Below are 24806 nucleotides of genomic sequence, written 5' to 3' on the forward strand. Positions count from 1 at the left end.
ATATTCAAAACAGTTATTTTGTAATCTGATTATTCCATTAGTTGAAAGTTCTTCATTTCTAAAGTCTATTATATTTTGTAGTTTTCATCAGTACTATCTTGTCTTCTCATGTGCCTGGTTTTATTTGAGCAATGGATGTTGTATATGCAAAATATTTTAAATAATTTGATACTAGTATGATTTTTTCATTTGGCAAAGATTTGTGTTTGCTTCCAATAATTGACTGGAAGAGACTAGTAACCCTGTATAACATCTTAATACAAACAACATCGGAGATTGAGATGATTCTAAAATGGGCATCAATTTACTTGTGGATCACATTTATTCATAGAGTATAATGTTCTTTCCAGAGTCCCAGTCCAAAGGGTGGCCCTTCCATGCTAGGCCTTGAAATATAACTTCTATCTCTTTAAACTATGACTGTTGAAGTGCTTCTGAGTCTCTTGATCTCCCTCTTTAAGAATCAGTAAAACCAAAAAAAAAAAGAATCAGTAAAACCTACCAGGCCAGATTACATATGTGTATCTAGTTTTTCTGTTTATCTTAGTTAATAGAATTCATCTGAGTTAGATAACACACTGTTATCAGCAGAGGAATATGTGATACCATTTCTATGTGTAGTTTGTTTGGTTTTAGTGGGGGAGGGGCAGAGGGAGAGACAGTTTATTTAAATTTTATTTAAATTCCGTTAATTAACATATAATGTATTACTCATTTCAGAAGTAGAAGTCAGTGATTCATCAATTTTATATAATGCCCAGAGCTCTTACATCACATGCTAGTGGAGGAGAGAATCTTAAGGAGCCTGGCGAGGGCTCATTCTCGTGACCCTGAGATCATGACCTGAACCAAAATCATGAGTCAGACACCTAACTGACTGAGCCACCCAGGCCCCCTTCTGTGTGTAGTTTTTATAGTGACTACTCTTAAGATGATAGAATTTAGACTTGGCCATTTTTCCTTTAGGGTTTATTTAGTTTTTACTACTCTGTACATGTTTAACATTTTCCTGCCCTAAAGCAATGAGAACTTCTGTTTTAAAAAGTAATTAGATTTCTCTTAATGTTCCTGAATAGGGGGTTGCAGAGAAATTATTTGGAAAATATATCACCATGCCTCCTTTGTAAAACTTTCTCTCATTACTCTGGAGCAGTCATTTGTTTATTTTAATTCTTATTACATTGTTTTGTGAGGGTTTTTTGTTGTTATTACTGTTCTGTTTTGTTTTTGGTATGATATTATACAGCCTGCATCCCTATAAAACTGTGACCATACTAAAGATGATATGATAGTATCATTTCCTTTATCTTGTGTCTCTTGTATCCCTGCACCTAGCATAGATGTTCATTAAGTCATCATGATTATTAACAAATTTTTAGGGGCCAACTACAAACTACTACAATATTAGATGAAAAGAGGTCTACAAAATTTTTGAAATTTGGAATGCAATCAACTCCCCCCCCCCCAATCTTGGTGCCAGATGCTGTACTTTAACACAAGATGTTGTGGGGTTCTTTGTTTGTTGTTGTTTTTTTCATATTAATGACCATTTTGTGTGAGTGGTTTGTTGATAGCATTCTGAACACTTGAAAGTAACAATAGCTGATAGTATTATTAGGAGAAAAAGAGGGGCCCAAGTGCTTACTCTGAAATATCATTACCAATGGTAATGTCTTCTGAAGCCTATACAGTGGGATTACATTCTATTCTAGGCTTGACTGAGTGTCAGAGTACTGATTTGGTTTTTATCATTTCCTAAGGTTTTTCCAAAAAGTGGAAAAAATTAGTTTAGAATTGAAGTTGCACAGTGATGTATATAATATCCAGAAACTGTTCAGAAGTTAACAACATGTCAAGAACTCTTACTTTTTTACTTAAGAAATTTTTTAACTTTTTAATTGCAGTATAGTTCATATACAGTGTTATAGTAGTTTCAGGTGTACAGTATAGTGATTGAATAATTGTATACATTCCTCAATAACGCTTACAGAGGTAATGTTTGATGTTTAGAATATCTTAAATTATTTTTCTTTTTCAGCTTCCAGCCGATCTTACCAAGATGCACATCACAGACAACCCTCATCCACAGGTGACTCATGTGTCTTCTAGTCAGTCTGGTTGTAGCATCGCCAGTGACTCTGGGAGCAGCAGTTTATCTGATATCTATCAGGTAGTATCTTAGGAGTTTGTGTGCTGTGCATATGGCTTTGTTACTCTGCCATATATCCCATGCTTGTGCTTTAGGTGGTCATGTATCTTTTAATTAAAGTGTATGAAATTTAGGTAGAATGTCTTTGGAAAAATAAGCTTTATTGTTTCAAATTTGCAAGCTTAATTAAACAATCTTTTGAGAGTGATTAAATATGATTCAGGAGTGTATGAATATAATATTATTTTTAAAAGACTTTAATTCAGGGAATTCATTATAAGTAATGCTTGCTTTGTTAAAAAATAGTTCTTGAAACAACTGAGCTTTAAACTTATACAAAGGCTGATTTTTATTATGATAGACTGTTCAGTAAGTAGTCTTGAAGAAAATTAGAGTTGTTTTTTTCTTTTTTTATTTAAATTCTAGATAGTGATAGAGTTGCTTTTTATTGTAAAGGGTCTATTACATTTTCTAGTAGCCCTCTTAAAGGCCTTTCCTCTTATTTATTTATTTATTTATTTATTTATTTATTTTTATTTTTTTAAGGCCTTTCCTTTTAAAAGGAAACAGGTGCAGTTAATTTGAATAGTACATTTTATTTAGCATAAATATATCCAAATACTATCATTTCAGCACATAATCACAGTTTAAAATTATGAGTTAAATTTTTAAAATTCTGACTTCTGTAGACAGTATAAAAAATACTTTAATATAAATTAAAAATAAACATGTACATGTAAAAATTAATATCAGAAAGTTAATTTACTAGCTGATTTTTATTAATATTTGATACATAACTTTGAGCTTGTGTAGTATTGGATTTTAGAGAAGTAGAGGGACTTTTCAAGATGACTTCCACAGATGTGATTTTGAGTTATTTAGAATGTCTTTCTTCCACAAGTGATTGAAGACCTAAACACCAGTTGTTTAAACAATAAGGATTGGATATCAGCAAATATTGGCAGAGTAGAGAACTGCAAAATCTGTCCTTCCAAAAAAGTAAATAAACTTTGGCTGACTTTCAGGTCACTCCAGCAGAAAGTAAGGCTAAGGCAGAGTTGTAAACTACCTGGCTGAATGTTAAAGGCTTGCTCCAACACGCAGAAAGCCTAACTACCTTTCTAGGCTGCCAGTTGCTAGTGGAGTTCCAGGTGGAATGTTGGGAGGTTCTTTGGGTTTGTTGTGGCTGGTGGTTGCTTGGTGACTGGGCAGACTGAATCATCAATCAGTGCCATGGAGGAGCTGACATCGTCCTTAAAGCTTGGCTTTGGGCTCATCCTTGGGAAGCTGGATGAGGTGGTGGAATTGCCCATTGACCTGAGTCCACAGCCGACTTTCCAGAGCCACTTGGACTGCAGCACTCTTACTGCCTGCTTTGGTGACTCTGCAACAGCCCAGGCAGGGCACCAGATGGAGCAGCGAGGCTCCGCCAGCCCAGGATGTGTCACCACTGGCCCCAAGGTGCCAGGCAGAGGAGTATGAGGGTGTATGCACAGTATGGGGATGTGGGAGTCTCCCAAAGCCAGAATTTAATATAACCTTACTATACATCTCCGTTCTGACCAGCCACAGTTCAAGTGACCGATAGTCACATATGGCAAGTGGCTACCATATATTGTCTTTTGAAATGGAGTTGTTGTTGCTCGAGGAAAACATTTTAGACTTTGGGTCCACAGAGTTGTTTTCAGATGTTTTAGGAAAACCATCATTCTTAAGGGAAGCTTGTAGGCAGAGACAAAATGGAAAGAAGCCTCCGTTTTTGGATTATGCATAGCTTTTCTCCACAAAAGTCATTGCTCTGGCCATCTGCATCTCCCTATTTAGCATTTTATAGTAGACAGAACAAGGAATTCTCCCTGTTCATCATTTTGTAGGAGACGGAACAAGTATTTTTTAAAAGTACACTTAAAAAATGCAGTGACTCTGGAGCCTCTCTCAGTATTTGCATTCCAGGCATTCTGCCCTTCCCCCAAGGGAATTATCATGTGCACACCTAAAAGTCAAAGTAGAGCTGTAGCTCCTCTGGATTCTGTGTTTTTCCTAGAGAAGATTGACCCTGGATTAATGAAGTTTAGGAATATGGCTATAGATTTCTTGTAGGGTAAGTGGGAATGTCTAGACCTTACTAGGAGAAATCATACAGCAGAGTTGTGGTGTTGTTGAGCTCTAGGTACCTGATCTCATTAGAAATCTAAACCAGATGTTATCACCTTTTTGGAGCAAGGAATGGAGCCTTAGATGATTGTAAGAAAAAGGACAAAAGGTTAGTGCATAGACTGAGATCAGAGTCACTTGGAAAGGCCCATGCTTTGCTCTGCACTAGCAGATGAGCTGTATACAGCAGGGTCTTCTATCTTTGGCAGGATTCTGGAGGAGCTTCTGAAGCATTGCACTTATGTAATATCTACAGGATGTCTACCTACTGGTGTGCCTACCTGAGGCTATGGCTGAGGCATGCCTACTGATAGTTGGAGGTCTTCTGCTGTAGAATTACAGGCTTGAATGTAGTGTTTTTTTATTCTGTATGTTTTTTTATTCTTCACTAAGCACTCTGTATGTTTTTTTAATCTTTTTGGTATGAATATGTTTATAATCAGATTAGCTTAAAATTTAGACAAATTTATACATTAAGATGTTAGATTGTTCTTGGATCAAGTATTTTATGTGTCCTCAAAGAATACTCAAGATAAATAAGGAGTGCTTCTTTCTGACTCTTTTTTCCTATTTATTTCAATCTGTATATATCAGCAAGAGCTGGAATGTTGTGAAGTAAAGCATTGGTCTTTTCATTAACTTATTTTTAGAAACCTGAGGTATACATTCATCCTCCATCTTTTTTGGTTTCTATGTGGGAAGTAAAACACGGTGCTAAAAATCCCAGTGCTTCAGTTACTATCTCTATGGCAGCATGAGTTCTTCTTAATTCATAGCTTTACTGCCAGTCTCTCGAAAACTGGTGCTACATTTCCTCTAGGCTGTTTGACACCTCAGCTAGCTTTGTTATACCACGTTGCATTCTATTTGAATATTTCTGTTAAAAATATGTGTCCCTGGTCAAAATCTCATTTATCTTAACTACTACCATTTTACACAGGGCTGGATCCCATGACCCCTGAGATCATGACCTGAACCAAAATCAAGTCCGTCGCTTAAGGGACTGAGCCACCCAGGCGCTCCTACTCCTATTTTTTAAACTCCCACATGAGATAAAAGAATAGTGTGACTTTACTCATATATTTTAAAAGTTTCAGTGCTACACCATTATCTAATTTATACTCTTCATTTCTTACTGAGAAGTCACATTCTCAGCCTTCCACTTCTAACCACAGTCTGCAAGTCTGTTTTTATGTTATACTGTTCCCCACTGGAACATTCTAGGATCTAGTCCACGACAAAATATACGTGTTATTCCCTGAGCATGTTGCTTTGTTCTAGCTCTGTGTTTTGGCTATGTTCTTCTATCTGCAGTTTCACCTTAATGATATGTTCATATCATCTCTCATGTCTTGGAACCCCACAGCAGTTTTTCTGCAGATCATGAGAGGAAAATTTGTGGAGGCAGGGTTTGTTTTTTACTTTTGTATTCCATGCTGAGTTAAGCACACCATTGGTACTTAGGAAGTAATCTAGATGTTTTTTAGTTGAGTTATACTTGAAAGTAGAAACTAATATTGTTCCCAAGGAAAGTGCAGAGGATCACTACAAATTAAAGCTTGATTATATCCAGGGCAAAGGAGGATTTACTTGAACTGGCTGACCTGTTGTAGAGACCATGGAAGGATTAGTTTTACAGTGTTCTTGCCTTAACCAGTGAGATGAAGAGGAAACATAAGGACTAAGTGGTACATATAAAAGGTTGAATGAAATACTCACAAAGGCCATGCAAGAAAGAGAAGGTTAATGTTAGGTTTAATATTTGCTCTGAATTTGAAAATGTGGTTTTTGTAAGTTGGTGTAACTTTTCATTCCAACCTGTAGTTCCCCTCATTCTTTATCTAGATGAAAACAGGAAAAGGATATCCTCTGGTGGTTTATTTGGGGAAGCCAAAGTCATCAGAAAATCACCTCAGACTGTCTGCCTCACCAAATTATATTTACACATATACACAGAGATACATTCATACTGCAGGGAAGGAAAAACACAAGAAGTTTAATGAACTTACCTTATTAGCTGTTTCACAAAAATACCTTTTTTCTCCCTAAACTTAATTCACCTATTATAATCTTCTGGAGGGTCTGCTGTAATCCAAGTGCTAGGATAAAGTAGTTGAAAGGCAGGGGCTGATCTTCACTATACCCTGTCTTAACAAATGTGGCATATCTTGCAACCTACGTTTTTTTGGTAACAACTGTTGATATTATGTTATTAGTCTCTTAAATTTTCTTTATAGCCTTATTTTTTACTTTGCTTCACTTGGGGTAATTTTTATTGCCTTTCTTCAAATTTCCCCTTACAGTTTACATTTCTTTACTTAGATTTCCCATTTTCACTCTACTTGTTTGTATTTTGTTTTAAATCTTAGAACTTGCTAGAATGTTTCCAGTTCATGTCTCCTAATTCCATCATCTCTGTCATTCCTGGGTCTCTTTATATTGATTGATTTTCCTCCTGGTTATGTATCACATGCCCTCCATCTTCCTAGTAAGTTTTTATTGTATTCTGGGCATTTTGAATACTACATTTAAAAAAAAAAATCATCTGGTTATTTGAGAACTAAACTCTACCAACAAACTACGTCCTCAGAAATGTCATGCAGTGACTTCTAGTTCTGATGATTTATTATATCTACCTTCACCTTAAAAGACCTACCTTGCCTTTGCTTAGTCAGTGAATTAGACCTTGCATTCTGCATAGCTCATTTTATTTACTTTTAAAATATAAAGTCCTTTTTTTAATTTCCTAGCAAATTTTTGGCTATTCTTGGCTATGTTTTTGGCTATTCTTTCTTTATTATTTTTAATTTTTATTTTGCCACATTATCCTTCTTGTGTACTTTTAACATTTTAACAGTTTAATATGTTCCTTTAAATTATATTATTCATCCTTTTTCTTTTTATCATACTTTGAAAAAAGGACAGTTAAAGAAGACATTTGTAAGGAAAGATTATGTTCTTTCCTTTGCAGATGTCCTTAAAAGATCTAAGAGTTCTGTTAATACCATTCTCACAATCCCTACCCGTGATTTCCATTCTGCCTAAAGAATTTTCCTGTTAAGTATCTTCATTTCTCACACAGATGACTACAAGCCTTGCCTGTTGTCCACATAACCAAATTGAATCTTGCTTATTTTTGCTGTGAACCATCTTTTTATCAGATATAATCTAAAAGGTTAGGAGACTATGTTGAAATAGTCTAGGTCATATGATGAAAACCTGAAATTGTGATGAAGACATGGTTTAAGAACCCAAACTTATAAAGTAGATGGTCCTTATAATTTGATAAAGTAGAAGAAGGCTACTCTGGGGGTGAGCTTCTGTATTCTGAACAATTAAACTATAAAGAATATTGCTTTAGGGGTTTTTAGCGCACTAGTTTATTGAATTAAAATTGGTATATGTAAATAGGTTTTTGAAAATCATTTTAGCATGTATACATTTAAATTAAAACTATATTTTTAAAAGAAATTATAAACTGCTAGCAAGTTTGTGGTTCCAAGGATATATTATTCAGAAATGACTCTACTTAAACCCTAAGGTTCTAGAGTCAGAAAGCAGAAGCAGTTTTGGCCTCAGGGAACCTGGTTATTTGTGGATGTATGCCCATGTTTTGTCTGTCTAGCTATGGGCACCTTATAGGTTGCTTCAATATGTCCCAATTATTTATTATTTCATTATTTCTACATTATTTTCTGAATTTCTAAATTTACAGTTTTTAAGAAATTTGCTAGTTCTTTACAAATATCTGAGATTAATATATTCCAAAGTTAAGGTTATAAGTTCATGCCTATTTTAAACATTGGTTACAATAATCTCAAATCTTCTTTGCAATTAGATTCAATAAAAAGATATTGGGACATTATGATTATGTTTTCATTACTTCACAATTGGCCTACTTTAGCACTTTTCAGTTTTACATTTCTGTTCTTAATTTACATGGCTGCCTACGTTACTGGATTATAAATCTTTGTGGTGAAAGAATACGTTATTTGCAATACCCAACACAGACTAATAACTCATAAAATGATTGTTGATAAACTGTATCTCTCCTGCACATCATGTTTTAGGAAATGTTATACTTGTAAGCAATATATGTATTATTTGGAAAACAGGTATTAGTCCAGGTGGTTATATCTCTTGACCATTTTATACTTACTGGCTCAAATTTATCACCTGGATGTCACAGTGTGGAACAATGAGCCTATATTTTTGGGCAGAGAGAAACCTTTAATAAAAAAATTTTGTTTTTGATTCTTCAGAGTGTTAGGAAAGGGTAGCTTGGGTTAATTCGGGCTGTGACATACAATTTTTATAACATAATCGATCGAGATTTCTTTCTGTAGGCTACGGAAAGTGAGGTAGGAGATGTAGATTTAACACGTCTTCCAGAAGGACCTGTTGATTCTGAAGATGAAGAAGAGGAGGATGAAGAAATTGATCGAACGGATCCACTACAGGGGCGAGATCTTGTTCGAGAATGTCTTGAGAAAGAACCTGCAGACAAAACTGATGACGACATTGGTAAGAAATACATGTATTCACAATAAGATTTTATAGTTTAGGAATCCCTGGGTGGTGCAGCGGTTTGGCGCCTGCCTTTGGCCTGGGGCGTGATCCTGGAGACCCGGGATCGAATCCCACATCGGGCTCTCTGCATGGAGCCCGCTTCTCCCTCTGTCTGTGTCTCTGCCTCTCTGTCTCTCTCTCTCTCTGACTATCATGAATAAATAAATAAAATCTTTAAAAAAAAAAGAATTTTATAGTTTAATTTATACATTTAGTTTATACCTCTTGCTGCATAACAAAATACTTGAAGCATAGGCTTAAAACAATACACGTTTGATTTCTTATAGCTTTTGTGGGTCAAGAATTCATGAACAGCCTAGCTGAATAGTTCTGGAACAGTGTTTCATGAAGCTTCAGTCAGGATATCAGCAGGAGTTACAGATACCTGAGGCTTCACTAGACTGCTGCGCTAGAGTATATACTTCCAAGGTGGCTACTTACATGGCTTTTAGTACAAGACCTCAGTTACTGCTATGTGGGCCTCTCTCATAGGCTCTTAAACATTCTCCCAATGTGGCAGTTGGTTTCCCCCAAATCAAGTAATCCAAAGGAGGGTAAGGCAAAGGGCACATTTTCTTTTATTATTTGGCCTCAGGAGTGTCACACAGAGTAACTGTGATATAATATGGGAGGGAACTGCACAAGATCATGAATAACAAGAGGTTTAGAGCCATCTTGGAGGCTGGCTGCCCCAATTTGAGAGTTTGTTTGGAAGAGGTAGCTGGGAAGTACAGCTATTGGTATACCCTTGACCAAAGAACGGTCATCCTTTATCGGGAAAGTTCAAACTCTTCAACTGAGCGAGTGCACAGCTTACAGCAGGATGCGCATGGACAGTCAGAGAGAAAGGGAACACCTGCCTAGCCAGGCAGGTCACCTGAGTCGGCCCCAGTGATTACTGGGGTGATAGACGTCACAACCAGATAGCCCTCATATTCTGGCTACTCCCAGTTTATAAAACAAAAGCTCAACTGCATTAAAGTAATTTCCCTTCTAGTGTCCATGAGATAGGTAAGCTACAGTACAATAGTGTCTGATGTCTAGTTTTCTAAAAATGTTTCAAATGTTATCAAAGGTCATCTCTTTATTTGTCTGCCTGAAAAAAAATATATAATTTTTGGATAACAGTTTATGAATTTTCTTTTTTGTATTTCTTACAGAACTGATAAGTTTAGAAGGTTGAATAATACTAAAGATGCTCATGTTTTCTTTGAGAACAAAGATTACTTAGCGTCATTATATATTGTTATGATTCAATTAAGATTTTAGCCTAGATTTCCCTTTTATAATAGCCATATTGCTGTCATTCAGATCAGAAGATGTTACTACTAAGAATCATAATCTATGTGAGTAATGATCAGTACATTTGAACATTCGTTGCCATTCTAATGACACAACATAATTAATTAACTTGCAGGTTTAGACTCATGTTATGAACAGTATCTGAACAGAAACTAAAAGTGCATTTTTAATGATAAAAATTTGTATACTCTGCTCCTTTCACAGTTTTTAAAAAATTGAAATATAATTATCTCCCAGTTATCCAGATAGATAGTACCTTATCCTTATTTCTTTTTCATCCCTTAGCTGACTGCTTGTTTGTTTCTCCCTTATATTTATCTTTTTTACTTTTGTATCTGTACCAGTAATGTTAGCCAAAGGCCTCTACTCATAAACATTTGTTGGTTATAAAGAGACTTACCTTGCAGTTACTTCACAAGTTTGGCACTAGAACTCAAACTTGTTATCCTTCATTGCTTAATTACTTGTTGACATAACATTCTTTTGAACTCTGTCCAGATAAGAACTAGACAAAAGACTTTTTTGCTAATCTGTTAGATTGAAGGACATCACTAACTGAACTACCATGGAATGACATCTCAGGCTAGGAAAATTAGCCTCATTTGAATCTCTGGGTTTCCAATTCCCTCTGGAGGTTATGAATTCTGGGTATCTTCCAATATGTGTATTTTTTCGTGTGATCGTGAAAGGTCTATTAAAGCATTGATTTTTTTTTTTTTAAATCAGCAATCATCTTGTACCTTGGTTGCTCAGCATTAGCAGCCTAAATTCATAAGTTGATTTAGAAAATTGGGAATTCAATTGTAGATTTTATTGGATCTTTAAAGTATAGTCTTTGATGGTCTCTCTACTAAAATATCTTCTTCTTCTTCTTTTTTTTTTTTTTTTAAACAGAACAATTACTGGAGTTTATGCACCAGCTCCCAGCTTTTGCAAACATGACCATGTCTGTAAGAAGAGAACTCTGCTCAGTGATGATTTTTGAAGTGGTGGAGCAGGCTGGAGCTATTATTCTTGAAGATGGGCAAGAGGTAGACTAGCAAATGTTATATATTATTTAGTGTGGGAGCTGATTTTTAGAATGATTTCATTTCCATAAATTCCTGTAAATCTTGACTTTTGAAATTTATACAATTTTTTGCGTGACTGCTGTGTTTGGGTTTGTTATAATTTCTAAAGATAGAAGTTTTTTTTATTTTTGGTTTTGCTTTATTTTGTTTGTCTTAATTTTTATTTCCCAGCAGTGAGCCTAGCATAAATATTCAATAAATAACATTCATTGAAACAAATTTGTTTTTACTTCTCAGTGGACTGCAGTCAGTTGAGGCATTCCTATGGTGGCAGTACTATGTTGAGAAATGTTTGGCTAGTGACTTTCGACGGGTAAAGGAAGGATGCAAGGGAATTGGAAGGATACAGAGGAATTACTGCTGTTAGGAGTTACTTCAGTTTTTCTTACCAAACTGATGAAAATCAATGCTGACATATCAAGTCAATGAAAATCGTCTTATACTGCTAGCAAGGATATAAATAGCATTTCTGGAAAGTCATTTAGAAATTTTTAACATGGGCCTTGAAGAATTAACAGCCCTCTATCCTGTTTCACTCATTATGAGTCTTTGTTTAGTACATAACATAAAACTGAGTTAGACCAAAAGATGTTCTTGCAGCATTTTTATAGTAGTAAAAATTGGAAATGGCTAAAATGTCATTCAGGAATAAATAAGTAATTATTATATTGTCTACAGGGTGTAATATGTAGATATTCAGGGTATTTTAAAATTTGATGGAAGCTCCTTGAAGGCCAGGGCCTATGTCTAGCTTTATTTACTTGTTTACTTCCCTTATCCTAAATATCTGACACTATCATAGGATAATCTCAAGAAAAAAAGTTTCATGAACAAATGAATTTAGAATTAAATTTTCTTAAAAGGCAAGACAGTCAAATGACTATTTCAGGAGTATAAAGTAATATAAACACAGGAGAGGAATTAAACTTCTAACAACAACTGTATAGAATTTTGAAGAACTGGAATTCAGTTCTTTCTTCAAAAGAAAGTTTGAAGAACTTTCTTTTCCACAAATTTTTATATTCTCTTAATTTTCCACAGTTCTCTCAGCAAAAATTTTGTTACGTGCGTTCTTTGTGCTGGGTACTATTCTAGACACAGGGAGTGTAGTGGTGGAAGTGTGTAGACACAGTCCCTGTCCTCAAGTAATTTGTTATCCATAAATTGCACAGTGAGTGAATTTCATACTTGAAGTAACCAAAAAAGCATGCTTTTAAAAAAATAATTTTGTTCTGCTACTGATTCTCCTTCAGAACCGATGACCCACATTTCCCTTAAATTACCTTTAAACTGTTGATAGTTGAGGTTGTTAAGAATTATACTAAAGGAGAATAGTGACCTTTCACTAATACATACCAGGTTAACTTCTAGGAGCATCATATGTTTCTGTATAAATGAAGGCAATATTTTCTCTTTTTTTTTAAGATTTTATTTATTCATGAGAGGCAGAGAGAGAGAGAGAGAGAGAGAGAGAGAGAGAGAGAGAGAGAGAGAGAGGCAGAGACACAGGCAGAGGGAGAAGCAGGCTCCATACAAGGAGCCCGACATGGGACTCAATCCCAGGTCTCCAAGATCACGCCCTGGGCTGAAGGCGGCGCTAAACCGCTGAGCCACCCGGGCTGCCCGAAGGCAATATTTTCTTAACATTAAGAGAAATTTTTAATATTTTGTCAACTCTGCTTTAAAATTCAGGGCCATAAGTAGTCTTTCTGAATTAGTTGCTAGCAACTTTTTTTTCTTTTGAGTGCTTGCTATATGCCAGGCACTGTTCTAAGGAGTTAGTATGTGTAAACTGATTTCATTAAGACAAAGGTCCTGTGATAGTACTTTGGTTAAGTCCACTCAGAAATCAAGAATCTGGGGCACTGAGAGGTTAAATAACTTGCCAGGAGTCACCCAGTTAGTGTCAGTGTGTGGATTCAGGATTTAGGAGCTTGTGGTTTAACCCATTTGTTTTTCTCCAAGTATTTGGTCAATTACGGAAGGTTCCCCTGGTGTCATTTGGTGACTAAAAGAAGAAAATGTAAAATAAGCTTTATCAGTTTGCGTAGACAGGCATAGGGTGTTTTTTGACAGAGTACAAAATAATATAACTGGATCTTTTTCTTTTTTAAATTATAAAAGTTCAGTGTATTCATTATTTTGCAAAGTTAACATGTAACTATTTTTTAAAAAAGATTCTTAAAACCTGTCTTTTTCTCTATAGCTTGACTCATGGTATGTTATTTTAAACGGCACTGTAGAAATCACTCATCCAGATGGAAAAGTTGAAAATCTCTTTATGGGAAATAGTTTTGGAATTACTCCCACTCTGGACAAACAGTACATGCATGGAGTTGTTAGGACGAAAGTAGATGATTGTCAGGTAAGTTTATCTCTTTGGTGTCTTGTATTATTCTTTGTTGATTTCAAATAGCCGAGCCTGTTTTTTTTTTCTTCTTCAAAATAAAATAGCTTGATTTGAGAATTAGGAATTTTCAGAAGTTCACAGTTAATAAAGGAAATTAGATTTTGTGTCTAACTCAAATATTTATGGAATTAAACTATAAATTTTTAGAAGAGATTATACGAAATGTTGGTTCATTAAATTTCTATTGAGTAATAGCCAGCTTAATCCTTTTTTTTTGTTTTTTGGGGGGTTTTTTGTTTGTTTGTTTTTGTTTTTTTAAATGAAGGAAAGAAATAGGAACTTCCGAGTTGTTTTTAACTTACTCCTGCTTCATGTTTTCTTTCCCTAGCGTCAATTTTAAGAGAACTAGATGTTCACTTCTCCTTTTAGAGCAGAATTTGAACGGATTTAACCTCTTTGGTCTCTTTGTATGTCAGTTATTTATTTCACCTTGATTTTTGTTGATGGTTAAAAGGATTGAATAAAAACTGATGCCACTCGATTTCTTACCTTTGTGCTCTGCCTTGGTGCATAGTGATGTATTTATGTACTATAGGTTTATTAACTGTCCCCATGTTGTTCTCGGACAGTTTGTCTGCATAGCACAGCAGGATTATTGGAGAATTTTAAATCATGTGGAGAAAAACACCCATAAAGTTGAGGAAGAGGGAGAAATTGTCATGGTACATGAGCACCGTGAACTAGATCGGAGTGGAACCAGGAAAGGACACATTGTAATCAAGGTGGGTGTCTTTATTTATTATTCTAGTCATTGATAGAATATAGCTTTCTTCTTACTAGAAAGGCTTTGAATCACTTTTTGTGCTGTGTAAGGTAATTCACTAATTTTAGAATATAAGCAAATGAATTGGTTCTGCTTTTTTCCACATTGATTTTTACACATTTTAATAATGAAGCATGACATTGCCATTTAATATCAATGTGGGTTGGATATCATTTTAGAATACTCTGGTCAGAGTTTTCCTTTTCAAATTTATTTCATGATCCATTGATAATGGAGGTGAATTCCATCAAACAGCCGTGTAAGTCAGAAATATAGATACCCTATGATTTCACTCCTATGTGAACTTAAACAAAAGAAATGGACTTGGATGGGTGGGTGGCGGTGGGGAGCAAACCAAGAAACAGACTTTTAACTGTAAAGAATAGACAGGGTTGCTGGAGAAGAGGTAGTTGGAGGGATGGGCTAAATGGGTGGTGGGTATTAAGGTGGGCACTCATACAATTGGGTGTTGTATGGATGAATCACTGAATTGTACACCTAAAACTAATATTACACGTATGTTAACTAATCAGAATTTAAATAAAACTTTTGAACTTAAAAAAACAATATCTAGAAACAAAACAAAAAGAAAGACTGATAATGAAAGTTTGAAGAATAGTAGATGAAGGTGCAGTGTTTACTAGATATTTATGGCATTGAAAAGGCATTATCTTCCCTCTGTTTTCTGATCTGAAAATAGTGATATGACAGGGCTTTATTAGGGCTAAATGAGGTAAATCAAAAGCTTTAGCACATTGTAGAGCCTGAATATTAATCCTCATACTGTTTCTCTAGTTTTCTTTCTCTCCCCTCCCCTTTGTCTGCTTGACCCCTTGTCTCCCTCCCACCTCCCCCCACTTTGAAGAAGGTTTCTTTGAAGACCTCCAGATTGTAAAATAGAGAAATTATAGTTGAAATAGAGGAAAACATATAACCATTTCTCTTTTCTGCCTAGTCTTGGTTGCAAAATAAGTAAGTGTGTTATTCATTACAAATACATGAGCCTATTTAATAATGTGAAGGGACTGATGTTAGATCCATTTTTCCTCAGGAGTCAGGATATTTAGCAACACTTTATCTTTTCCTAAACTGATAAGTACAAGCTTTGTTTTATAGAAAAGGTAAACATGGGTGGATTGCCATAGACTGTCTTTTTATGGGAGCTCATATTTTTTAATTCTTTATTTTTAAATAATTACAGACTTAGAGAATAGTTGCCAGAACAGTATTGAACACTCCTTCATTCAGATTCCCCAACTATTAACATTTCACTGCATTTTCTCCATTATCACCAGTCTTTCTCTGAATCATTTGAGACCAGTCTGCAAGTGTGATGCTTCATCACTGCTGAATATCCCATTGTGTATTTCCTAAAAACAAGAACACTTTCCTACATAAACACCATAGAAACCTTTAAATTGAGAAATGAAAATTGATACAATACCACCATTTAGGCCCACAGATCATATTTAGTTTTTCACTGACTAGCCCAGCAATGGCACTTTGTCTTTTCTCATCCAGCATCTCATCTAGGAACACAGTAGCATTTAGTTGTCATGTCACTTGAGTCTACTCCAGGAACAGTCTTTATCTGTTCATATTCTTAGCAGTTTTAAAGAATATACACCTTTTGTTCTGTAGTCACCCTCAGTGTGGATCTTTACAATGTTTCCTCATGACCAGACAAATCATGCTCTTCTGGCAGGAATTCCACAGAAATGATGTGGTATTCTTCTCTCTGCATCATATCAAGGAGCATGTAATGTCAGCCTGTTCCGCCATTGTTGAAACCTACTTTAGTCATCTGGTCATGTTTATGTCTGTCAGATTTCTTATGCCCTTTGTAATTGATAAATGTTTGAGGCAGAGATGTTTTGGAGTAGTATCAATATATCCTACAAACTTCTGTCCACCAGTTGTCCTTTGATTCCTGCCTGAAACAATGATTCATTATGCCCTTTGTAATTGATAAGTGTTTGGGCGAGAGTTGGTTTGAAGTAGTGTCAATATAGCCTACAAGCTTCTGTCTACCAGTCTTCTTTTGATTCCTGCCGATACGGTGATTGCTCTCCCCCTTTTTTTAAACATTTATTATCTTTATCTGTAAGGATGAACATTCTTTTTTTCTCCCAGTAATGCAGTTCTATTGGCATGGACTTGTGTGTTTTACACTCTCACCATCATTATTGTTCCAGGGGACAAGTCCAGTTTTGGCCCGTGGGACCTTAATAATGCCGACTCCTTTATCCTTTTGAGATATCCTCATCATTTTTTGAAAGTTTTCCTGTTATCTGACAAAACAAGATGTTCAGACTCATTTTGTACTTTCCCTGTTCCAGCTTTGGAATCAGCCATTTCTCCAGAGCCTTACATCCTACTAGTGGAGAATAGCATTTAAAAACTGAGATCTACGGGGCACCTGGCTGGCTCAGTTGGTGAAGCATGCGACTCTTGATCGTAGAATTGTAGGTTTGAGCCTCACATTGGGTGGATAGATTACTTAAAAATAAAATCTTTTAGGGGTGCCTGGGTGGCTCAGTCAGTTAAGTGTCTGCCTTTGGCTCAGGTCCTAATCCCAAGGGTCCTGGGATTGACCCCTGAGTCGGACACCGTGCTCAATGGGAAGCCTGCTTCTCCCCATCCATTTGCCCCTTCCTCCTCTGGTGCTCTCTATCCTGTGCTCTCTCTCACTCTCTCAAATAAATAAAATCTTTGTAAAAAAAAAAAAAAATTCAAATAACAAAACCCCAAGATCTTGGCACTTTTTTCATTGCTACTTAGATGTCATTGCTTTTAGTGCCTCTGATTAGACACAGCTAGGAAAGTTGTATAAATATTTACTATAATATATAGTATATTTATACTAAATAAGTATATATAGTAAATGCATATACACCACAACTTTGTCTCCATCTATTTGTAATAATCATGAGTTCATACTAGTATTCCCAGTTTTGGTGCTATACCGCAGTTTTTCCTGTCCTTTCTCTTTTCATATTTGTAAATATCTTCTCCAGTAGTGTCTCTTGTTATGCTCTGTTTATTTACTTACTTGCTCATTGTAACCAGTCTCCGTGATGCCAGTGTCACCATTCCAGTCATCCCCTTTGCCTGCCAACTCTGCTCACTCTCTCTCCCAGAACCCCACCTTATTGGATACTAGTGAGACCTTTGGTGACATGCTTCTGCATGGCTATGGGGCTCATCTTTAAATATAGTTTTGAGTATATGGCTTAGTCTCTGCAGGTGTCTGACCCCAGTAACTTAGCTGGTCATAATAATGACCTTTCTTAAAGTTGATCTGTTCCTTCCCTGACTTAACTATACATGATCTAAGAACCATATTGAAAGACCTCAACTCAAGATTGGCCTGGGAAAGTTAAGCCCAATTTGGTATTCTTTGACTTAGATTGTTTTGGAGGGTGAAAGAAGAATAGGAATGACCTGAGTTTGCCTTGGGTCCCTCAAATATGTTATACGAAGAACCTTACTTGATTTCCTTCTAGAAAAATGATTTATATACCTTTCTTTAAGTAAATTCTTAGATTAACATTGTTAGTATTGATTTATGTGTACCAATGCAGTTATGTTCACTAGTGAAATTGCTTGGGTAAATGCAACAAATGGAAATTTGTCTTGATTTTTGTATTTGGTTTAACAGCTGGCTTATCTCTGCATTTGTTCTGTGTATACACTTTTGAAAAGGCTGCAAAGGTAATTTTAGCACTGGTTCAGAAGCTTAGAGCAGTAGATCAATGTTGTTTACATTTCTTTTTATAAATTTGAAGACAGGCAAGCAGTTAAAACTCTGAATTAGTGTAAAAACTATATATAGAATGTCTTGTTCCTCTCAAGATGGTGAACTAGCATGTAGAAACTATAGAAGAAGAAACTTCTTTTCTAGGAAGTTAAAAACAACAAAACTCACTATCTTGAACTGGTGTGTTGTTCCTATAGCCTGAGGCAGGAGAGATTTGATGATGATTAAATTTTTTAAGTTTTACTTTTTCCTTTTGTTGGCTTAACACCATCCTCTCCCCAACTCTACCAATTGTAGAAAAATGGCAGAAACAGGCCACACCAAAGATAAATCATTGAGTTCAAAAAGCCCTGCTAGGATAAAATGCCAGTTAAAACAGCTACAACTAAGAAAATGCTATTAGGTATTTTCATTCCTTTACCTTTTATCACTTTCCATCCCTGAGTGCTGGTGGATAACCTGTAAAGACTACCTTCTCCCACTATTGAGTATTTTAACGATGAAAATCTCCTTTGAGGACTTATGTAATAGAGTGACTACAAAGGGAAGTAATCAGTAGAATTATTTCCTGTGATGTTTGTTTATTTTATAATCTTTCCTATCCTTGGATTTTTAGGCAACACCTGAGCGTCTCATCATGCATTTAATAGAAGAACATTCCATTGTGGACCCGACTTACATAGAAGATTTCCTACTAACTTACAGGACATTTCTTGAAAGTCCTTTGGATGTTGGGATCAAACTATTGGAATGGTTTAAAATTGACAGCTTAAGGGATAAGGTTGGTTTTATAAGTATGAAGGGGATGGAAGTAATTTTAACCTATAACTTTTATTCATAAAACCTTTTACAGTTGATAAATATTTATTTTGATAACAAAATTCAGTTCAACTAAAAAATAGCTCTACTTAGTTACTTTTGTGGATAAAATTCATGTTAAGAAGTGAATATAAGCCTTTACAGTTAAAAACTGAAATAGGCTGTGGTACAGCTATAATTTCAGAAAACATGATAGCTGCATAAGAGTATTTTTGAATTTTATCAAAATCTTTCTGAAGGAGATAGTAAAACATTTTAAAAAGTTATTTAGTAGGGTTTTTTTTTTTTTTTAAGATTTTATTTATTTATTCATGAGAGACACAGAAAGAGAGGCAGAGACATAGGCAGAGGGAGAAGCAGGCTCCATGCAGGGAGCCTGACACGGGACTCAATCCCTGGACCATGGGATCATGCCCTGAGCCAAAGGCAGATGCTGAACCGCTGAGCCACCCAATGCCCCTATTTAGTAATTTAGAAAGAATATTCACCAAGTAAATTATTTTCAGGGGAGCTTACATTATTTGTAAGCCCCGAAATATAAATATGTTGATTTTTGAGTTATAGACTTTATAATCATTTTAAAACAATTAGTCCTTTTGACCTTTAAAATAGGTCTTTTTTGTGACTTATTTTAAATCTGTATTTGAAAATTTTTTTGCATTAAACATTGTTTGCTATTTTAAATTATCTTACCTTATTTCATGGTATTTTTACATTCAGTGGAAAGACGAGCAGTACCTCAGCAAATTTGTAGGAAGTTAGTTATTTTAAGAAAAATAAAAGTAGGGTCATAATTGCTTGATATATCTTTCTGAGTTGTGTTTTAAAAGAAATAAATTAGATGTACCTGGACTGTGGAATTCCATTGTTTAGGAAACTCATGTGTTTCAAACTACAGGATTGCTTCCCCACCTCTTTTGGAATTATGTGTAGTTGCTGAGGAGATAAAGGCATGTTGAGATAAAGGCATGCTGAAGAATGAGCAGAAATAGAGTGAGGGACAACTCGATATACACATGCAAAAGAATGAAATTGGACCCCTACTTTACCCTATGTACAAAATTAACTCAAAGTGAGTCAGAGACCCTAAATACGGGAGCTGACACTATAAAACTCTTAAAAGAAGAGATTAATAGTTATGACATTATTAAACTTATGAATGAAACTAAACAGATGAATACAGATGCATTGTTTAAATTTTTTACAATGACATCTTTTTTTTAAAATAAAACCATTTTATTTATTTATTTATTTATTTATTTATTTATTTATTTATTTATTTTTAATTTATTTATGATAGTCACACAGAGAGAGAGAGAGGCAGAGACACAGGCAGAGGGAGAAGCAGGCTCCATGCACCGGGAGCCCGACGTGGGATTCGATCCTGGGTCTCCAGGATCGCGCCCTGGGCCAAAGGCAGGCGCCAAACTGCTGCATCACCCAGGGATCCCCCTTTTCTTTTAGAACTTAAAAAAAAAACATGACCTTAGATTTGGCAGTAGTTTCTTAGATACGATATTCAAAGCACAAACAACAAAGGTTAAAGCAGATAAATTGAACTTCATCAAAATTAGAGCCTTAAATTGAAAGAAAAGACAACGTGGAATGGGAAAATATATTTGCAAATCTTATATCTGATAAGAGTCTCGTATCTTGAATGTATAGAGAACCCTTACAGTTCAACAACAAAAAGACAACACAACTTAAAAATGGACAAAAGGCTTGAATAGACATTTTTCCAAAAAGGATATCTAAATTGCTAGCAAACACATGAAAAGGATGTTCAGCGCTATTACTCATAGGGAAATGCAAATCAAAACCACCATGAGATTCTACTTCACAGCCACTAGGATGGGGTGGATGGCTTTTAAAAAAGAAAGGAGGGGGATCCCTGGGTGGCTCAGCGGTTTAATGCCTGCCTTTAGCTCAGGGCATGATCTTGGAGACCCAGGATCCAGTCCCATATTGGGCTCCTTGCATGGAGCCTGCTTCTGTCTCTGCCTGTGTCTCTGCCTCTGTGTGTGTGTGTGTGTCTCTTATGAATAAATAAATAAATCTTTAAAAAAAAAAAAAGAAAGGAAATAACAAGCATCACCATGGATATGGATGTGGAGAAAATGGAATTCCCATACATTATGGGTAGTAATGTAAAATGTTACAACTGCTCTGGAAAACAGTCCGCATTTCTTCAAAAAGTAAAACTTCGAATTACCAGATAACCCAGCAGTTCTCCTCCCTTGGTATTTATCTGTAAGAACTGAAAACAGGTATGCAAATAAAAACTTGCATGAGATGTTCATAGCACTGTTGACAATAACCAAAAGGTAGAGACAACCCAAATGTCCATCAGCTGCTGGATGGATAAACAAAATGTGGTATAGCCATATAATGAAACATTATTCAGCCATAAAAGGGAAGGTAGTACATGCTACTGCATGGATGAACCTTGAAAACATCATGCTAAGTGAAAGAAACCAGACATGAAATTTTATTGTATGAAATATCTGGTGTAGGCAAAATACACAGAGAGGGAAAAGCCTATTAGTGGCTGCTTGGAGAGAGGGCAGAAAGTGAGGAGACTGTATGATGGGAATGAGGTTTTCTTTTGGGGTGATAAAAATGCTCTGGAAGTAGGTAGTGGTAATAGTTGCTATCATTTTGAATGTGTTAAATGCCACTGAACTGTACACTGTAAAGTGGTTTAAATGGTGGCTTTTGTGTGTATCCTACCACAGTTTAAAATATATATAACTTTCATTGTTAGGTACATGATTCAGTTCAGCTTCCATTAATTTTTCTGTTAATCAGTGGCTCGAAGTAAGCAAATCACTTTACAACTTTGAAAAGTCACAGTATTTATAATGAAGTAAGTTCAGATTTGGCTGTTAGAATTTTGGTTCAGCATGTTTTTGGCTGTATAAACATTTTTGGTATGGTTGCCTATCCTTAAAAACTTATGTTTTAGGATTTATCTGAGGTATACATCCTATATACTGAACAGCTTTGCATACAGGCTTGTATATTTTCGCTGTGGGTATAGCCTTGGCACTCTTTATTGATTGTGTACCCAAGAAAGCAAAAGCTCAGACTAAGCCATGCCTTTCTGTTTGAATGAACCTTTTGCACACAGGACAGAGGGTAAAGGGATTAGTCCTACAGCTCAGTTACTCTTCGGTTTTGGACATGCTTTTGGAATATACTTCTGCGGAAAGAATGCCTCTCATAACTGTATGGTGCCTCTTTCATGTTTCCACAGGTAACAAGGATTGTGTTATTATGGGTAAATAATCATTTTAATGATTTTGAAGGTGATCCTGCTATGACTCGATTTCTGGAGGAATTTGAAAAAAATCTGGAAGATACGGTAAGACTCAAAAGAATTTATCTTTACGGGTTAGGGATTTTCCTCATCCCCAAATAACAGCAACTCAGAACAACTTTCATCTTCTCCTGTGCTATGAGAACTTCCAAATTTATATTCTAGATTTTGTTCATTCTCTGCCACTAACCCAAACAAAAACAGGTTTCCTCCTGATTCTCCTACTTTCATTTGGAGACTAATGAGAATGCTCTCTCCAGTCACTCAGGCTTACGAAGTCTGGTGTATATGTGGGTCCCCTCTCTTCCTTGAATTCCCTGGCCAAGATGTCCATTCATTGCTGAGGTCACCTGGGTCACTAATTGTTACAATACACATATTTCCTGTAGTTCCTCTCTTGCCATTCCTTTTTCACTCCCCAGACAGGGCCTCATATCATATGCCTCATCTATTGTAATAGCTCGCTAATTTTAGTTCTAATATTTCTTCCAGTCCATTTTTGTGTGGCCAGAGATTGTTTTTAAACTATAAATGAGATGAATATTTCTCTGTCAGTAAATTGAAGTATTTCCTACCAAAGTAATTCCTCTGTGTATTCAGGTCCCTCACCTATATTTTCAGTCTTTTTTCTGTGCACCCTTAATTTTAGCCAACCAGATTATTTTATATTCTTAACTGGTTGTCAGGCTTGAATTTTTTTCTTCTAGTCTGCTATTGAACTCTGTGCTCACATTAGACTGAGTCTCCCTTCTGCATGTGATTTCATTTGTTCTAAATATACAACACCTAAGATAATCCCCTCAAGATCTTGTTAACTTTCACAGTAGCTATTTATAATTCCATTTACTCTCTGTGTCAGATGCTTTCAACTGCAACTGGATCATGTGCTCTAAGCAACTTGAAATTTTAGGAAGTAAATTAATTATGCAGCTCAGGAGTTAGTTTGCCTAAATTAACATTCAAACTGTACCACTTGTTAGACATGTAAACTTGGACAAGTTGCCCAGCCTTTTATGCAATTTATAGGTAGTAGTCATCCCTACTTTCTGGGGATTCTTAGAATTATAATGAGCTAATGAATGCAACAATCTGGAAGGACAAAAAAAAAAAAAACCTTGTACATAGCAAATGCCCAAGAACCATTGCTGTTACTTGGGTTGTAAGTGGATTGAGTTGAACAAAGAGACAAATGGGTAGATTTCTGTCCATTCCCTTACCTCTTAGTTCCTGTAGACTTCTCAGCAGCACTTCAGCTCTATGAAAAATGGGAATAATGAAGAGAGACTCGGGAACTTGATTAAGTGGCCATAGAAGCTTACCAGCATCATTTGGGTAATGGAAAGTAGAAATTGCCTTACAATCATGGGATTTCTTTTTTGGTAATCATCCAGTCATCAGGTATTTACTCGGTTCTACTCTGTATTCCCAGAGTATCACATAGGATCAGAACAGGTATAAGGCTTGGCCTCTGTCCTGAAGAAACTTTAGCTACTTTTTATGGACGAGAGATTTACACATACTATGCTATTTGAGAATAGTTGGATATTGAATTGGTATTAAAATCTGAAAGTGAGATATGCTATTTGAGAATAGTTGGATATTGAATTGGTATTAAAATCTGAGAGTGAGAGTATTACTAAGTTTAAGAAAGATCTAATAAATACAGGAATAATATACTCAGAAGAGGTAGGAACTTGAATGTGTCTTTGAATATCAGACAATATTCGGAAAAGTGGTTCAGATACTTTAAGGTTTTAAATGAAGGTGTAGAAAGATTCTGGATTTATGTAACAGCCAGGAGATAAGTAAGATAGTAGTGGAGTATGTATTAGGAAGGTTCAGGCCATGAGAAGTAAGGTTTTGTCTTCCTTCTCTAAATGAGACTACATTTTGAAATCTTTTCTAACCTGTGCTTATCTAGCAATTTTTAAAAATTGTATTGTAAGATCATGACAGTACTCTGGGGTTGAAGCTTTCCCTCCTTCAGTTTTATTTACCCTGGCTTATGTGTTCTTTACTTTGTATTTCAAGGTAACTGTAATTGTAATAAGTGGGTGATTCCCTAAAAGTCCATAGGAATAGATGCATAAATTTATATTCAGTATACCCTTTTTCACTTTTTTAGAAAATGAATGGTCATCTCCGGTTATTGAATATTGCCTGTGCTGCAAAGGCCAAGTGGAGACAGGTGGTGCTGCAAAAGGCTTCCCGGGAGTCCCCTCTGCATTTCAGCCTTAACGGAGGGAGTGAGAAGGGCTTTGGTATTTTTGTTGAAGGAGTAGAACCTAGTAGCAAAGCTGCTGATGCTGGACTGAAACGTGGTGATCAGGTAAGTAAATTACCAACTATGTGAATTAAAGCCTTCTTTCAAGTGAGTATCTACTGCTTTTTTTCTCATGTGATACTTCTTCAAGTAAGCATGATCGGTTTAAGGAAATTTAATTAAATTAAATTTAATTAAAAATTAAAATGAGGGGTGCCTTGGTGGCTC

General features: G+C 35.7%; 1 protein-coding gene across 6 annotated transcripts in view; it reads left to right on the forward strand.

Annotated features, from left to right (window-relative positions):
• Positions 1-24806, forward strand: part of RAPGEF6 (Rap guanine nucleotide exchange factor 6) — a 183999-nt gene that overhangs the window by 91037 nt on the left and 68156 nt on the right. For all 6 annotated transcript variants that reach the window (XM_055301416.1, XM_055301418.1, XM_055301420.1 and 3 more), the window contains 8 exons: positions 2039-2170; positions 8650-8827; positions 11069-11205; positions 13451-13609; positions 14224-14376; positions 18794-18958; positions 22253-22360; positions 24441-24644. In XM_055301416.1, the coding sequence (XP_055157391.1) occupies positions 2039-2170; positions 8650-8827; positions 11069-11205; positions 13451-13609; positions 14224-14376; positions 18794-18958; positions 22253-22360; positions 24441-24644 (1236 nt within the window). The remainder of the gene's footprint in view (positions 1-2038; positions 2171-8649; positions 8828-11068; positions 11206-13450; positions 13610-14223; positions 14377-18793; positions 18959-22252; positions 22361-24440; positions 24645-24806) is intronic.

This window comes from Nyctereutes procyonoides, unplaced genomic scaffold (genome assembly GCF_905146905.1).
Source record: "Nyctereutes procyonoides isolate TBG_1078 unplaced genomic scaffold, NYPRO_anot_genome, whole genome shotgun sequence".
Taxonomy (NCBI): domain Eukaryota; kingdom Metazoa; phylum Chordata; class Mammalia; order Carnivora; family Canidae; genus Nyctereutes; species Nyctereutes procyonoides.